Here is a 17982-nt window from a genome sequence, read left to right on the forward strand (position 1 = left end):
TCCCCTCTTTGTTTCCTCCCCGCAGCAGAGGCTGCAGGGTGCTCGTCAGGCCAGTTCCCAACAGAAGATGGGTTAATGCATATCTTTTGGCATTTGATAGCATTTCTTAGCTCAGAAGCTCTGTCTCCTTCCCCACACCCTTTCCCCTTTTTGCACCTGCCGTACAGGACTGTGCCCTTTGGAGGATAACAGTGTTTGGGGACGATTATTGTAGTATTTTTGTGTGGTCTGTGTGTTAATCCTCTTAATTCTGCAAATTAGTCAGGGTTGTTGGTTGTTGTTTTTTTTTTTTATCCCCCCAAAATAGAGTCATCATCTTAATTTTAAAAAATCTGTATTCTTGGGATCATTGAACGAACAGATTGATCGTGGAGTTCTGCTGGTAATCAAAACCTAACTAGCTTTTTGGCAGTGCTGTTTACTGCAGAGTAACATGACTTATTTACTTGGCCTGGCTCACTAATTTGATAACATTTAAAGCTAAAACACTGTAATAAGACCCGTTGGTACGGAGCACTGGTAACAGAAGAGTTTAAGAATAGCATCGTGGCATGCGTCCCTTCCCCGTGGTTCTGTGCATGTCTGTGTGCTTTGTGATCTGAACCACTGCGAGGCTTTGCATGCGGCACAGACGGATCTCCAGCTCTCCTTAGTGCCTGATGGAGAGCACAATTTTATCCCTTTTTCCCCAGAAGGATGGGGGCTGACATGCGGGATGTGGCTGCTCGGAGGGACGATCGGACAGGGGCAGGCAGGTGTATTTTAAACCTGGAAAAATGCCTGCAGAGGGATTTTGAGTCTTCAGACCAATCCTGCAAAATCCAGCTCCCCGTGGGCACTCATGTTTGGTAGGATCAGACTTTGTGCCTCCATAATTTTTGCTGAAAGCAGCAGGAGTTTCACTTGTAAAGGCTCGCTTTAGTAGAAGTTATTTATACGTGCGTACGTGTGTGTGTCTTTACACATGCCCTGAGGTGCACGCAGGATAGATTTCAGCCCGCCAGAACATATGTGATCCAGGGAGTGAATGACTGACTAGTAGCTAGTGTGAATGCCAACCTTCCTTCCTGATAAATTGGTAAACACTACTGTAAACCAGAGCAGAATAGCTCCTACCCGGTCGCAGGCAAGTATCGTGTACGCAAAAGGCTACCGAGCGCTGTGCGAGCTGCCCGAGATCCTGCGAATTCCAGCATCCCGAGGCAGTCCCGAAATAGCGCAGATGGCATTTTTCTCTCTGATGATTAATTCAATATCTTACCGAAAAAAAACAAAAACACGCTTTTGATATGAGAGATCAAAACACCCAGAGAAGCTCCTAAGATTGCAAGGACCTAAAAAAAAAATTAATTTATTTCTTTCCTCCTTGTACTTCTTGAAGACACCAGCCTGAGTAGAAGATAAGGATTAAAACAGATGTGCTTAGTGCCAGTTCATCTGCTTAAATCTAGCAGTCTCTGAGATCAGTGATTAAAAAGCCATCTCCAACTTTGATGAAATCCACTGCCATGGTAATTCTGTGCCTCTGATAGCTTTCTTATGGGCCTCACGTCTGCCTAAACCGGACATAGAAAACATTTCACTGGAGATGATACATGGATTATATGGGTCAATTATACACTTAATCTGCCTGCTGGGGATTAAACGTGCATAGATTGACCCTGCGTATTTGGCTTGTCCTTGGCAGTTATCAGATCAGGGAGGTTGCCTTTACCAAAAAGTCTGGTAAGAACTTAATCACGCACTGATAGCACTGATACCGCCCGGGGAGGCGGCAGGAGTTGCAGCGCCGAGCGCGCTGCTTTCTGCAGAAGGCGGTTTTACCACTTCACTGTCACTGTGTATGTTCTGCTTCCTCGAAGGTCTGTGTCACAGCCGGGATAGCAGACGGAGCAGTTCGCATGAAACAAGCAAGCAGGTCCCTGTGTGTCTGCAAGACGAAGGCGGTTTTGTAGCTCGGCGTCGGGGTGGCATCGGTGGGATCCAGCCGGGGCGCTGGCCAGGTCCCACCCCTAGGGCTCAGGTGGAGGCTGGGGCAGGTGCTGTGCTCAGCAGGGTTGTTCAGACGGCAGCGGTGACTTCCCAGGGTGACATCCAGTGCTTTTCAGTTGCTTTTCCCCAGCCAAGAGCCCAGCAGGAGCACTGGTCCTGCCGTCACTGCTCGAGGCTGTCTGCTGGTAGCTGACTTGGGAATGTCAGAGGCCGTGAGCATGCAGGGAGCCCCGTGAGTCTCGGTCTTCAACAGCATCCTTATACAGATGTCCGGGGAGCTGGCTGGGCACCTCTCGCTGCTTCACTGGAGGATTCACAGCAGCTCAGCACGTTTCAGTACCCGCTGTTTGGAGGCTGATATCGCACCTGAGCATCCAGGAAAATTACCCAACACGGGCTGACAGCTACATCAGTTAATCCAGCGAGCCCTGTGCAGGCAGCCAGGCATTAGCCTGGTCTTAAAATCGAAGCTTTGGCTTCAGCGGGGTAACCCACTTGAATTTTGGCAGCTCCTTCAGGGAGTGCTTGCAGGATCGTGGTGTTTATTCGGCGCATCAGCCTCGCGCTGCACAGCCACATGCCAGAAGAGCGCCCTTCTCACCCCACCTTCGCCTTCCCGTCCTCGAGCCCAAAAGCCTGGCCGTGAGTCAGCGGAGCTACTCACTGTGAGTTAGGATTACTCATAGGAGGACGGGTTGCAGGATCAGGGGAAGAACGGATATCAGGCTGCGCGCTGGGCTCGGCTCTCATCTGAGAGCTGCCTGCAGCCGCGCTCGGCGCTTTCTGAGACAGACAACAACCCGCTTCCCTCCTACGCAGCTCGACTGCTCATTAGGGCACTAACTCTCTCCCACTCCCATCCTGATATGGCCTCCACTGAGCTATTTCTTCTTCTTCGCTGTTTTTTGCCTTTTTTTTTTTTCTTTCCCCCGAGTGAGTTGTGAAACGAAGACAATTAGCAGAGGGATCTCGAGGAAGCGCAGCGTTTTGTCTCCCCGGGTCTCTGCAGGGACCTGTACCTGTGCTGCTGGAAGAAAAAAGGCTCTGAAATTGTGATGGCGATTTTCCGTGTATTTTCAGGGAGGGGGACAAACTCCCTTTGCCTTGAGGAGGCACAGCATGCACCTTTTGCTCTGGCTGCCTCTTTTTCTTCCCCCATCCCTGTTGGAGCAGAGCTGAGTGTGGCCATCACCGCCTGCATCGCCCTCGTCCCATGTGGTCCCATCCGAGAGCGTCCTGGCAGCAGGCACACGCTGCGAGTGGCCTCTCCTACATCCCTGTCACTGCATTTCCTTTATGAAGTGCTCCTTTAAGTAGGCTCCGTGTAATTTATTGTGGGGAGAGTCTTAATAAAATAAGTCCTAGATCTGTCACTGGATTTTAAATGCTCGTAAGGGTTTTTTCCTCCTAAATGTCTTTATCAGAACAGCTTTTCCTGTTCCAGTAGACATTTGGTTGAAGACAGTTAATTTGATTTCTTTTCCAGAGGAGATTTTCCATTAATCATTCTAAGAAGGCAGACTGATTGCTCCGTTGCTCTGAGGTCAGCACAGGCTCGCTGGCATGATCCGCACGGCACTTCAGAGCGCCGGAGAGCTCGGCTTGTTTGCGTTGGGGCAGGCACGGAGCGCAAGAGCATTTACTCCCCCCTAGCAGTGAGTACCCCAGGCAGATTTAGGGCAAGAGGTGTGTTGCAGGGAGAAGGCATCCTCCATCCGTTTGCCTAAAGGGACCAGCTGTGCATACAGGGGAGCGCGAACAGCCCCGTGCTCCCGTTTCCTTGCTCTGCAGCCCGGCCCCATGCAGCCCCTGCTGTTGCTGCACCAGGCAGCAGTGCCTGGGGGATTAATTGCTGTTGCAGGTCGCTTTGCTGCTCTTGATCTGCAGCTTTTCCCTTTTCCTGTGCTGTTTCACCCTCAGCCAGGGCTTATGCTGCCAGCAAAAGGCTCAGGGAGGGAGCAGGTCCCCTCCATCGGGAGCAAAGCTGCTCCCTCCTGCGCCCACAAAACCTCCAGGGCTGAGATACCCGGGCAGCCACTTGCTGATCTGGGGAGTTTGCAGGCTGTGAAGGAGCCAGCTGAAGTTTCCCACATCCCACTTTGGGACAGCTTCTGATTCGACCTAATAACAGGTGTAATTAAAATACTCCATTTTAGGACCGGAGTGCACCTTGTTGATCAGCCCTGCACGCAGCGGCACAGGGATAGCATTGCACTCCCAAGGCCCTGCAATCAGGACAGAAAAAAAGCAGCACACTGTGTGGATACGGTGTTATACCGCGCTTCTTTATATAGAAACCTGGATTTTAACATGTCAACTTCATTTCTTTTTAGAAAAATGGAAATAAGCAGAGAATATTTTACAGGTTAAAAAAAGTATTTGAGCACAGGCATCCGTACAGAAGTGGCTTTGCATTGCTTTTGACACTTTTCAGCAGAAGCTCTTTTATTTAGGAAAACTGAGGTCAGCAGCAGGTTTGGGGTTTTGGCTGACAGCTCTGCAGCGAGTGCGGGGCACACTGCTGCAGAGGGGGAACCAAGGACCCCAGTGCCAGCCCCACACCTGGAGCCGGTGGAGGTGGGTCCCCTTAGAGCCGGTCCTATGCATGCAGGCACGGGGCTGCTCTTCTTCCTAGCATGAAGTGCTGGTGTTCAGAGCAAGCAGCCCCTCAGCCAGCCGGGTGTGTGGGGTTGTGGCTGTGCAGAGCACGTCTGGGGTTACCTGGTGCTGCTTGGCACCGAGTGCAGGGAGCTCGAGAGGTGCCGTCCCTGGGCTTGTTTCTCTGATGGAGACCCTGGCCCCGCTGGCACCACAGACGCCCCATCCTCCTTCTTCCTCCCCAGAAAGGAATAAAATGCTTCAGGGTTAGGAGCGGGGAGAAATTTGCGGCGAGCAGCGCGCAGGATGAGTTGTGTGCAGCCTGAAGCCGTACCCACGAGGGGCTGACCCGCACCCCGGCCCCCGTGGCACGGCCGTGCCCGAGCCCCTTCGCACCCGCCGTGGCGCCAGCTGAGGGTGAAGCGCCAGCCTGGGGCTGCCATCCCCGAGCAGTGGGTGAGCGCAGGTACCATATGTACTGCAAAAAGCGTGCGGCACTTCGGCGCGCCCGGGTCTGCTTTCATTCTGAATTCTCTTCTCTGTTTGAAGGCAGAGCTCTTACGCGATTCAAAGTTTTTTTGTGGTTTATTTTTGGGAAGAGAAAGGGGAAAAAAAAAGAAAAAAAAAAAGATAATGTAATTCGGTGATGCCATTTGCATCCTAGACAGATGATGAGGCGCTCTGGCTAGCAGCTTAACCCTATTATGCAACGCTGGGACTGTGACATTATTAAATAATACTACAGATTATTTTAATATCGAGCCCCTTTGACTTTGTAACTCCCTCGTATAGCTATGTTGTCAATGTGAATGAAATTTCACGGTTAACAAATATAGTATAGAGTAAAAGGCATCCAGAAATCACAGGGCTGGGCGGATGCTCAGTACGCTGCGTGCGCCCGTACCGATACCAGTACAGGGACACGACAAATCTGGGGCCAGAGTGGAAGTCTGTCACGCTGGAAAAAATGTACAGCCGTTTATTTCGGTAACAGCTCAGTGTGCTCCTGACCTGGGGCACTCCAGACACATTCATGAGGTTTTAACAGAATAAAGTAATGTATGTATATATATATAAATATATACACATACTTATTTTTTTTAAGATCCTGGGTTTCAAGGGATTTTAATTAAATTGTTAGCACTTTTCTAGACCTCTAGAATTTAATGTAGAGTTTAATATAGGGAGCTTTGACGCAGAAAATAGGAGGCATGTTGCCCCCGTGAGGCCCGTTTGCCCCCCGTACGCCGAGCCGTGCCAGAGCAGTGCTGATGAGAGGATCTGCTCCTGGGGGTCTCGGGTCCAGAGTGTGTTGGGGAGCTCACGTACCCCAAACCCTTCTGCCCTGCGCGCTCTGCGCCCGAACAAACCCCACCAAAGACCCTCCGGGGACGTTAAATCAGCACGATGCAGTCTGTTACCAAAACTTAGATTTATTTTCTGAAAGAAAAGATGCTTTCTGAAGTCTGTGGATTCGAGGGAGCAGAGCGGGCTGCCAGCAGACCTCTCGGGGCTGCGCTTTGTGCCTTCGGCAGAGCGGCACGGGAAGGCACACTTCCCAAAGTGTGCCCACTTAAAGCCTTGCCTGCGACAGAAAAACTACCCAGCGAGCAGCCCCGTTACGGTCAGGCATAGCGGGAAGGTACCTGCTTGTTTATTTACGCCCTGCAGATAATGTTCTGCTCTTTTGGAGCCCGTGGCAGTGGCAGGAGAGCAGCTGATAGCTGCAATATTGCTGCGTCCCCGATTGTTTGCGAGCATCCCAAGTTTTGAAACACGCTCGCGAGAGAGGAATATCAGTTTAAGCCTGACGGGCTAAAAAGCAGAAAGCCCCACACGTAAATGCCATTATGCACTTAATGAGGCAGGGTTTCAAAAAAAAAAATCAGCCACACAAGTTGGTTTTATCAAAGAAAATGTATAAATAACAAGCTGCGATTCAAACTGCCGCACAAAGGGACAAGCAGGGAAGGGAAGCTCGCACTTCACTTGTGGCATTCAGATAATAGTATTTGCTCCACTAATCTTTTGGGCTTAGCGATTGACAATCAATATATTATTATCAACAAGCGTTAACACAAACAAAAAGCTTCCATTTCTTTTTCAACCGCGTCCCCTAAGTCCCTTAAATTTAATTAAAACCGGACAGCTCTCCCCGTAGTACAAATTAGAGTTAAAATCATATTAAATATTTGTTCTCCGGGAAAACAAAAGTGTCAGCTTGTGCTACCAGGTTTGGCTGCCTTTTTTTTTTTTTTTTTTTTTTTTTTTTTTTTACACACAGAGGGGGAAAAAAAAAAAAAACAGCTACTCAAAGTTAAAATAAAGTCTCTCTCCCTCCCTCCCCGTCTCCCAAGACTACTGTCTATAACATGTTGTTCCTTATAGAAAGTGGGATATGGTGGCATTTGCTTGATTAACTTGCTCGACAAAAGTGACAGCTGCTGTGGGTGCATGTAGCTAAGCTGCACAGCGCAGTTCCGCCTTTGTACATCTGTCAGCAAAAAAGGAGGAATAAAGAGTGAAAAGAGACAAATTGGTCCCAAAAGGCAATCCATTCAACTCAGGAGGTTTGCTCTATTCAAGCACTCGCTGGGAATCTCAAGTGCTAGGTAGCTTATTCAATTTCATTCATTCTTTAGAATGAGCCCACAAGTGTTTAATTTCTTATTCTGTTGAATAAAAAGGGGGAGCTTTTTTTTTTTTTTTATTGGAAGCATTAATTGTAAGACTAGCTGATCAATGCCCGTGATATTAACTCATGGCGTATTTTCTGTTTAGCTGTGTGCCGCCAAACTTCGTGCCCGTAGCGCGGCGGGGCCATGCTGATGCCCTTGCTCGGGGAAGGCTGGGCGCACCCGGCGGCGTCCCTGAGCCTTGGCCCTACAAGACGTGGCAGAGTGGGCCAAATCCTCAGCACCTCCGTGTCAGGACAGTCCCTGGTTTGTTACCAACGCGGACAGGATGCAACCTGGATGGATGCGCTGAGCCTGTGGGGCTGGTTCGGTCCCCTGTGCCAGAGCAGATTTTGTAGCCGAAATTTTGTCCTGCCTCGTGGAGGAGCAGGCTCAGGGGTCTCCTCGCAGACGGCGCATAGCGATGCCCGGAGCAGAGCGTGGTTTTCCTTGAGCTGTGGAAAGAGAAGTTCATGAACAAGTGTGGCAGGGACCGCTGTGTGGGCAGGTCTCAGCTTTCCATCCAGAAAACATATGTTTGCCGGGGAGAAGTGTGCCTCTCCCTCCTTCCTCGCGTGGCAGAAGGGCTGTGCCCATCTCCGAGCCGCGGGGCTGTGCCTGCGGGGCCATCACGGACCTTGTTAGCATGGGGCTGGCCACTGCTGTCATCCTCTTGTGGCATCTCAGCAAGTTTTTGGGAGGCTCTCAAGTCAGGATTGTGTGCACTGCAGTGTATGGTGAGATTTGGCCTCTCCTTTTTTAAAGAAAGGAGGAGGAAAGTATTTGCCGGGAGTCTCTGCGCTTCTTCCTTGCTGTCATTCTCAGGTTTTTAGGATTGCAATGACTGCAACAGCCTCAAAACCATTGAGGGAAGGTGGAGAGGAAAGCCCTGGTGGTCACACAAGTCCAGAGGGACAGGAGAGGTCCTTCAGTGCTGCTGTCAGGCAGCCTGGGCTCTGGATGTCAGGCCTGCGGGCAGCTCCGTGCGTGCCAGCGAGGCTGAGTGTGAGCGGGGGACACGTTGGGGGGCAGACCTTGCCAGAGCAGCTCGGCTGTGAGGCACACAGGACATTGCAGAGCTGGCGACCATGTGTGCAAGCTAAGCTGATCCCTGGACAACACCAAATCCCAAATTTGATCCCAGAGCCTCCTGGACTCGGGACGGACACGGCTCGGTGAGCTGTCGTGTGCCAGCAGCTGTAGGTGCAGCCCCACCACGCGTCCCAGCCACGCTGCTGGCCCGTGGGCTGGGGGCACGAGGTTTGGTGGCTTCTAATTTATTTTTTTTCCTTTCCCATCAAGTCACTTTGAGAAAGGGCTCTTGCCTGAGAGCAGGCTGAGCTTTCCTTGGGGAACTGAGGCCCGTAGGAGCACACAGGTCGCTCTCTCCTCCCCCTTGCCCCGTGCTGGCCGGACTGGGGCTGTGACAGAGGCGGCCTCCCAGCACCAAGCTGCGTACCTCGAAACACCTTGGATTCGAGGCTTCATTTCAAAGCTCCCTTTCAGCGTTTCAAAACAAGCCGGTGTCCCAGACAAAGAGAGGGAGCCAGCCGGCGTTCGGAGTTCCCTTGTGCCGTGTGTGTCACAGTTTTAAATAGATTTGCCCTGCTTGGATTGGTTCTGGTTGGAAAGCGAGGGCTGAAATGAGAGGTCACAGGGGAGAGTTACTATGGTAATTGAGTAGTATCACCAGTAGTTTTGCTCTTATGGGCATTAAAGCACATCATAATAGACAAACAACAGTGGTTAAAGCAAGCAGGTAGGATTACTATGTTCTTTTGTCAGAAGTATATAATGTCTTGTAGTCAGTTTTAAAGACTTCTCAACCCCCAAATCCACCCAGCAGTCACCTGCTGAGTAATTTTGTATGCCTAATCTCCAGCCCTTAACTACAAGCTTTCTGCTAATTTGAGGCAAATGGGTATTTTTGACACTAAATAGGGCAGTAAAGAATCCCTGACCTAGAAAAACTCCATTCCGAGGCACTGAGAACAGCAAAATATTCTTTCAGCATCCTTGGGAGACCTTTGCAGTGACATAAAATAGCTTTGACTAAACCGTGCAGCAGCCTTCGATTAATGGTTTGCAGAAACTTGCTGAACATCCCTACTACAACTTCCCCCATAAAACTTGTCACTTCAGATTGCCATCAGCCACCACAACAATAATCATTTCATGCCTATTGCTAATTGCAAGCACAGCTGAGGCTCAGCGGGGTGCTCTTGCACAGTCCCAGGCCTTTATACCAGCCTCAATCTGTTGTATGGCACTTGTTCACACACAAAAAAACTACCAGTAAAGGCAGAAAGAGGCAGAGTCACAGGTTCCTTGTAATCCCTCTGCTACCCTGCTGACAACCCAGCCCTATAAGCATTCCTGGTTTTGTCCCGCTCTTTACAAAAGCTGAAGTGACCTTAAGCTACTAGTATGTAAGCTTTTGAATGCAGAGCACAGCTCCTTCAGGTGCCTTAAGAAGCAGTGTTGCATCTGGCTTACGAGATTCTGTTTGCAGCACCCCTGGGGTGAGCTGCGGCTTCCTGTAACATGGAAAATATGAGTGTGAACTCCAGGTTCATGGCAAGGAACAGGAGGTCAGGCTTCCATTCAGCTCGCACCAAAGAAGACGGGGGTTTGCAGATGTTCCTGGGTATGTGTAATGACACCACCTCCCGGAAAGCGCAGGAACCCAGCACGGGGTTTTTTTTTTGTTGGTGGGTTTGGTTTTGGGTGTTTTGTGTTGGTTTTTTTTTCTTTGAAATGTGCCACACTCAGTGTGTTACTTGCAGATTTATTCATATCAATTTTTGCAATTTATATATTCAGAGATAAACTTGCTATTTCAGCAACTTATTGATCATGCATTTGCATTCAAGAAAGGGGAAAGGAAAAAAAAAAAAAAGAAAGAAAGAAAAGAAAAAAAGAATGAGCCAGCCTATGGCTCTGGTTGGGGCATTGCATGGGCAGCCCTCAACCCAGCCCCATGGTGTGCTTCTGCTCCTCTAAGGCCTGTCCAGGAGCATCCCAGCTGCCCATGGCCACCTCGTCCCCCCAGGTGAGCAGCAGCAAAGAGGAATTTCATCCCTAGCTGTGCAAATAGGGTGCCTGCTTACTGATCCTGGGCTCTGATGCCATCCTAAGAGCTTTGTGTGCATTTCCCCAGCTGTTTCCCAGGTCATGCTGTGCTATCCCTTGCCCCGTGCCCTTTGAGTGAGTTCAGATTATCCGTGGGTGGCCGGGAGGGATGTGAGGTGCCCTCAGTAATGTGTGCGTGGCGGGGAGCAATATGTGAAGCTGGGGTCCGTGGAGCTGGGAGCAGTGCTGAGGTTCTTTATAACCAGGTGTGATGAGTTTTGAGAAAATACATCTCTATTAGCTACTTCAGTGTGCCCATGCCACAGCTCAGCTGGTGCTCAGACTCCAGAAATGTGCCTGAGATGTGTTGTGGCCCCGTGGCAGAGCCTGTGGGCACGTTTAGGGCCCTGCCTGCTGCACCTCGTGCATGGGGACAAGCCCCGAGGAGCCCCTTGGCCCTTCTGGGAAGGGCAGAGCCGCCGGGTGTCACGCCAGGACCGCGCCGCGCTCTTTTGTCTGAAGCGATCACGTTCCCATTCGGGAGCATTTGGCTTTGTTGTTGTTTTTTTTTAATAATATAATCATATGCAAATGTTATCCTCTTTGGTGGGTTAGTCATGAATCAGAGGGCTCGTGCGTCTTATAGCACATCAACACTAGTGCTAGCTAAAGGGAACATTTAATTTATGGGCTAACTTATTTTTATGAATATGCAGGGCTGAAATTCAGCAGTTGGTGTGTGCTCTATGAAGTGACGTGACGGTTTTGTGTATCAAGATCAATGAATTACACTTTGTCTTTTTTTTTTTTTTTTTTCATGAAGCAGAAAGTCTTTGGAGTAACTTAGCCCTGGGGAGGAGCGCTCCTTCCACGGTCCCGAAGCGGCTGAGCCCATCTCCCCTCAGTTCAGCTACCAGAAACACAACCAAACGTTTAATTTAGCTGAAGCTGAAGGTCTCACAGCGGCAGAATTGTGTGTGCTCATTAAAAGGCAGCTGGACGTTATTAGGGCTGATGGGAGTTACGGGACGTGCTGCTGTGGCGCTGCTGTGTGCGAGCAGCTCCCTCAGGTGCCTTCCCTTGGCCCTGCTGAAGTGGGCACAGGCCACGGCGTGACCATTTCGGTGTCACCTTGCTGATAACCTCTGGGCAGAAAGTGTTATTTCTATTTTGTATCTGTAGGACAGCAGTGCAGGTGTGCACGGCACAGGGCTGGCAGGGCTGGCAGGCCCGGCCCTCATCTCACTCAGCCGGGGGAGGCAGAGGCACCCAGAAGCAGGCCATTTCATGGAAGATGAGAGGCAGCAGTGGAAGGGAGAGGGCCTGCAACACACCTTTGCTTTGTTCCTCTGTGGGTTCTGATCTAAAGACCCCAGGCAGTCCCTTTGTGACCCTCCTGGCTGGCCACCTGGAGCGGTCGGCCCAGCACAGGGTCCCACTGGGCCTTCCTGGCTGCTCTTTTGGCCAGGGGACAGCTAACCGTAGCCGAGCTTGATTTCTGTCACTGACAGAGCTCCTTTCCTGTCCAAATTAGTTTTGTTTGCACTCTTAGCTCTTGCCAGACCTCCGTCCTGGAGGCGAGGGGCCAGTCTCTGCCACAAGTTGCACAAGGTGTAAGCCTCAAGCACAAGATCACCACTTGACATTTACTTGGTGACTCTTCCATCCCTTTATTTCCTCTATTTTATTAAGATCTGGAACTTATTCTAGAGCTGGCAGTAGAGGGGCATCTTCACTGAATCGTCCCTTGGCCCAGGACTGGCTGCAGTGATTACTGGCAGAGGCCGCCCGGCCTTCTGCTGTCATCCTCCCAGCAGCCCGGAGACAAGAGGAGCCGCCCTTCTCACCCTCCCCAGCCACACAGTGAAGTCCATGGACTTCTGGAAAGGGGCTGTGGGACGCAGGAGCCCTCGGTATTGCTTCCCTGCCGGTGCCAAGCTCAGCCCTGCAGCTCTCCCTCCAGGGATGTGTGGCCTCGCTCTGTCCCCCTGTGCCTGGGGCACAGCCCCCTGACAGCACCAAGCAGCAAACAGCAGCAGCTGCTTCCTCTGGGTGTCCAGGTCCCGTGTTTTATTTAGGTTTCACTTGGCTTGGCATGCCGAGGCACAGTTAGAACAGCATTTGTAGCAATAAGAGATTAATACTGATTTATCATCGTGACCATTCACAATGACCAGGTCCTATACCACTGCAATACCCTTGGTAAAGCCTGATAAGGCACGCTGCTGTTACACCATGAAGTACCACAGTGGGGTTAAACCCTTCCCCAGACAGCGTGTGGGGTCCTGCCGGAGGGCAGCAGCCCCTGGCTGTGTTGCCTTATGGTCGGGTAACCTGTGCTGAGCCCCCGTTGGTGTTATGCTGTGTGCCATTAGCTCGGACACGCGGGTTTGCCTCGCTCAGCCTCGTGTCAGCTTGTGTGCTTGGATGGCAAATGCTGGTGCCCAGGATAAAAAGGAGTGGTGGGGAGAGGAAAAATACCTGAGTTTGACTGATGCAAGGTTTTAGGTTTGCTGGGAGGAAGCTGTGTTGCAGACTAACCTGGATGGGGCTCGATCAGCGTTTTTATAAATTGATCTGTGGGCTGTTATTTCCCTTTAACTGGTTCTAGATAAATTTCCACAGCACAGGTTTTGCTCTGTGCATGTGTAAGAGTAAACCGGAGTGACCAAGCGAGACGCTGTGCCTGTGCACAGAGCCTGAGCCCGCGATGGGGTTCTGGACCCACTCGGGATTCGGCCGTGGTGCTGAGTGCAGCGGGGAGGTTTTGTGATCCCCCGCCGCACGCAGCCCCTGCTTCTGCCTCTCTCGAGGGCTCGCTCCTCGCTCCGTGGCGTCAGACGTGCAGTGCCAGCCCTGCGTGAGCAGGGCGCTGATCCGCAGCCCGCCGGAGCCTTCCTGCGCTGCAGGGCTGGCAGTCTGCTGCCACACAGCTGCAAGCCTTTTTCACAGGCAAGCAGCAAAATTTCTAGCCCCTGGAGGGGCCCTGCGAATTCGGCAGCTTGCAACGAGCTCATTCGCTTGCTGCTTTTCCATCTTTTCCTAACTGCGAGGTTGAAACCAAAGCGTTTCCCGCGCAGTGCAGCGCCCGTGGGTGCTCACGCCTGCACATCCTCACCCGCAGCCAACCCTTGCCCCGAAGCAGACTCTCCCCGTGGCCGGTCGTGTTTGATTTCAAGCCGGTAAGTAGTTCGAGTGTGGTGCTAAAGGCAGGGCTGTGCTCTCACTGGGGCGGGGAACGGGTTAAAAGCTGGACCAGGCCAAAACTCCCGCCACGGCTGCCAAGTCAAGTCAATGGCAAAACAGGATTACAAAAACCTGGCGGCGCCGCCGGTGGCCGGGACCCCTCCGAGTAAGATTGCTGTCGTTGTGAAAAGTTAGAGGCTCGTGCATGGAAATTCTGCGTAAAAGAGGGTGCTGGCCTCCCCCCCGAAGCCTGCCACGTCCCATTACCAGGGGGCAGCTTGGTCCCGCCGCATGCCGGCGTGTGCAGGGCACGGTGCGCTCACGTAACGTGGTTGCTGGAGAAGTCCTGTCTCTCTTGCAGCAATGGTACACCAGCTCGATGAATGTCGTCTGCACCTGGCTGACGGACCGCATGGACCTGCAGCTTCACATCTACCAGCTGAAAACCCTCATTAGGATAGTTAAGGTAATCGCCCGCCGGGTTTTTCGTGAACGCCTTGCTGCTGGGAGGGGCGAGTGCATGTGTGCGGCGTGTCCTCCTAGGCAAATAAATTCAGCCCTTCACCGAGATGCTTCGAAATGAAGATTTTTATCAGATGGGTAAACAGGAACTTAAAATGCACAGAGGTGCAAAGTACATGTGTAAATAAGAAAGTAACTACCTGCCTGAAAAAAAGGGGAAATATTGTTCATTCAGCCCTACCTGTACAATAAGCACGCCAAAATTAGCCTTTTTACGGTTGATCACACCCATGAACTCGTGTTAAAATGGGTTAAATCAAACCAGAAGTTTTTTAGCACTGTTTTACTAGAAATATTTAAGCCCAGCTCTGGCTTGTGATTATCATCAGAATGCAAATGAGGATTGTTCTCGTAGTTAATTGAAGTTGTTTCCTTTACAATGGGTGTGTATAATCAACTCTAAGAGATCCCAAAGGTGAGATAACATACCCTGAAAGTAACATTTTTTTCCACGAGTGCACGTGTATGTGTATATGTGTGTGTGTGCATGCCTTGGACTAATGATAATTATTTCAGTGTGAAATCACAGTGGTTTACATGAAATAATAAGATCACAGAAGGGGGTAAATATATTTTTGATCATTTTAGGTTCTATCTAATGCTTTTTTGTCTAGTATTTTATAATGTTTATGGTCTTGTGCACAGTGAACACATTGAAGGCATGAATAAATTAAAACTGAAATGTATTAAATGTGCTTTTCATAACTGAAAACAACAGGCACAGGCAAATTATTTCTACTTGTCAGCTAGCTGAGGAAAGCTTTCTTCCTTGTGCTTTATTTAAACCAATATTACTTTCAGAAGCAGCTACAACAAATCCAATGACTTTCTGAAACAGTAGAACAGTAAATAGTTCCCATGCAGAGCACAGAGCACAATTACATGAACTACAGGACCAGAGTTATATCACACAGAGTCAAGAAGTTTTTAAACATAAATTCACATGCAAGGAAATTAATCGTGATAACAAGGGAAGTACAGCTAGCTGTGGAAATGCAACTCCAGTTTCAGAATCAGGTGAAGAAAAAGAGATTTAAGAAATACATGCCATGTGCTTATCTTTATACATGAACAATTTTCTCCCGTATCCCGGACTTAGCGTATTTAATCCCAATCCTGTAGGTAGGATTATTTAACACAGAGCGTTCCAGGAACGTGTAATCACGTCCGCAGCTACAGGCGATAGGCATTCTGCTGCGTGAAGAAAAATAACTTCGCTTGCAGGCAGATGAATGCATCTAAAGCCAGGAAAGTGAGTCCAATAGAGCCTCACTCTGCTGCTTGGATGTGCTTTTAGACCCCAGCATACGTTTTTTAAAGCTCTCTCTGGTCCTTATTGCTCTGAAGCCCCTGTGCAGCCCTGCAGCCAGCCCACCTGCAGGTCCCACAAAGGCAGGGCTGTCAGACAGACACAATTTGTTGCTCTGAGGGGGGCTCATGGTCGCCCTAGAGGGACCCCTGCTACTGCACAGAGGCTCTGCGCTGTGCCCAGTGGGGCTGGGATTTCCTTGGCACCCCAGCCTCTTCCGTGAGTGGCTCCCAAACCAGCCTTGACCTCTCTTCTGTCTCCTCCTTCCCCCTGCTTTAGAAAACGTACCGGGATTTCCGATTGCAAGGCGTGCTGGACTCCACCCTGAACAGCAAAACCTACGAGACCATTCGGAACCGGCTGACGGTAGAGGAGGCCACGGCGTCGGTCAGCGAGGGCGGAGGGCTCCAGGGCATCACCATGAAGGACAGCGATGAGGAGGATGAAGAGGACGACTAGGGGAGCTGGCCTGCAGGACCGCCCGGGGCTCGCCTGGTGTCCGTGCATGTACCTCGTCTGTAACTCAGTTAGCCACATTAGGAATTTTTCTGTCAGCTCTAAATGCCCATGAGAAGTTTACCAATACAAATGCCATGTTAGCTGTGTGGTAATAAGGTTAGCACCTCTCTTTGATTCATTGGTTTCCTGGTTTCATATCTATATGTTCATAAGCAATATGGAGCACCGTTGTTTAATACTGTTACTGGAGAACTACATAGAAAACATACTAGGTGTGTCCCTGTTATAATTAAAGTTTAAACAATGCTTCATTAATGTACTGTATATACATTGATGGTAAATTGTTGTGAAGATGAGTGAATCGAGTCCTTTCATTTCTTTGTTTCTCTTCTGTGGATGCCAACTGCTTAAAATTAATTAAAAAAACAGCTTTGTTTTTAAAAGAAAAACGAGGCAATTACAAATGATTTTTTTGTTCTCTCTGTTCATTTAAAAAACAGAAAACAAACAAACCCAGACAGCCGTTTGAATCATTCTGCATCCCTGTTAATATATCAGGCTCTTCCCTTCAATATGCAGTTAACTCCATAGAGGCTACATCCCAGAGGATTAGTCATTCTAATTGCCACACCAGATTAATCCTATCATTATGGATATATCATGCCACATTACAAGTCCAAAGCAGTTGTTTTATGTTGACGTTTGCTCCTCTAAATGTTACATTTTTGTTCAAATTTCCAATAACCGTGTATGTACAAAGACAACTTTAATTACAATCTTAGACTATACAAATGTGTTTATAATAATATATTGAATATTTATTTCGGTAGGTTGTAACCATAATTTACAATTCCTCTGTTTCACAATGGTTTTTATATATGTCATGTACATTGCATTTTGACCGGTAACTGCATGTCCATCAGTCCCCCTTCCAGAGCTTTTACTTTCTGTGTAAAATAGTGATCCATCTTGCTTTTTTTGCCTTATACAAGCCGACAGTTGTAAAAGTGTGAGAACTGTGGCTTCTCAATAAATAACTATTCAGATGTCCTAAGAATAAATTATGGAGTCTTTTTATGTCTGCCTTAGAAAAAAAAAAAAGAAATTACAAGCTGAGATGTAAGAGCCCCCACCTCTCAGAATAAAGGCATTTTCTTTTCTCATGGGTGTTTTTACAGTTTATTAATTTAGAAGCTGTTTTCCAGACTTGTTCCCAGAGGTCAGGCTGGGCCTGGACCCTGCATTCCCCAGGTACAAGGGCACGTGGGCTGTCAACACCCCGCTCGTTTCCACCACTATCTGGGACTGCACCCTGTCAGCTGGCCTTGGGCATCTAATTGATGGCCTGCTCCGGTACAGCCCCGTTATTACATGGCAATTAGCCTTACCTGACACTTGCCTTCTGCAAAAAAAAAGGCTTCAGTTTTATTTTGTCTTCTCCCAAAGAAGCCAAGGGAGGAATGGAAGGAAGGGGGGGCTCTGGGAACAGCCCGGGTGGGGTGCTGGGTCCCGGGATGGCTGCGGAGCCGGGAGCTCAGTCACCTGCAGTGTTGGATTTGGGGACCCTGGTAGTTCACCCCCCGGCTCTGGAGGTGCCCTGCAGCCCTACCGTGTACCCGTGGTGAGCCGAGCCCACCCTGGGGACGGGGGCATCAGCGGGCTCTGCTCTAGGCGTGGGTGGTGGGCACATTTAGCACCCTTTACATTGTGTAAGCCACTTGATGCACGGGCACAGGCAAGCTACGAACCCTTACTGTAACCCTGCAGATCACATCTTGGTTCCTGTCGCAGCCCACGGTGCTGGTAGGCAGAAGCACTGACAGGGAGAGGAGCCTCTGGGGACCTCGGCAGAAATGTGGCCACCGACACAGCTCTTTCCCATCCCTACAGCTGTGCAAGTGCTCGGTCCTAAGGCCCCAGAGGAATGGAGGCAGCAATTGAATGGTTTAGGCAGAGTTAAGTTCTCTGAAACCAGGGGAGGTGCCTCTGCAGGCCTGTCGGTGGGACATATATAAAGAATTCCTAAATCCCGACATCTCTGTGCTTGGAGCCTGCAGCCACAACCAGAAGCCAGGCTCCTGAGCTATGCATATGCACGCTCACATCCTCATCTTCCTCTCCCTCTCCGGCCCCAGACACAGGTACGACCTGCAACACCTCCAAGAGGAG

At 50.0% G+C, this 17982-nt stretch overlaps 1 protein-coding gene across 8 annotated transcripts in view; it reads left to right on the forward strand.

Moving 5' to 3' along the window:
* Window positions 1-16974, forward strand: part of CADPS (calcium dependent secretion activator) — a 196737-nt gene extending 179763 nt beyond the window's left edge. For all 8 annotated transcript variants that reach the window (XM_068693992.1, XM_068693991.1, XM_068693997.1 and 5 more), the window contains 2 exons: window positions 13885-13989; window positions 15634-16974. In XM_068693992.1, the coding sequence (XP_068550093.1) occupies window positions 13885-13989; window positions 15634-15813 (285 nt within the window). In that variant the 3' untranslated portion in view covers window positions 15814-16974. The remainder of the gene's footprint in view (window positions 1-13884; window positions 13990-15633) is intronic.
* The last annotated feature ends 1008 nt before the right edge of the window (window positions 16975-17982 follow it).

The sequence above is a fragment of the Anas acuta genome, chromosome 11, assembly GCF_963932015.1.
Source record: "Anas acuta chromosome 11, bAnaAcu1.1, whole genome shotgun sequence".
NCBI classification, from domain to species: Eukaryota; Metazoa; Chordata; class Aves; order Anseriformes; family Anatidae; genus Anas; species Anas acuta.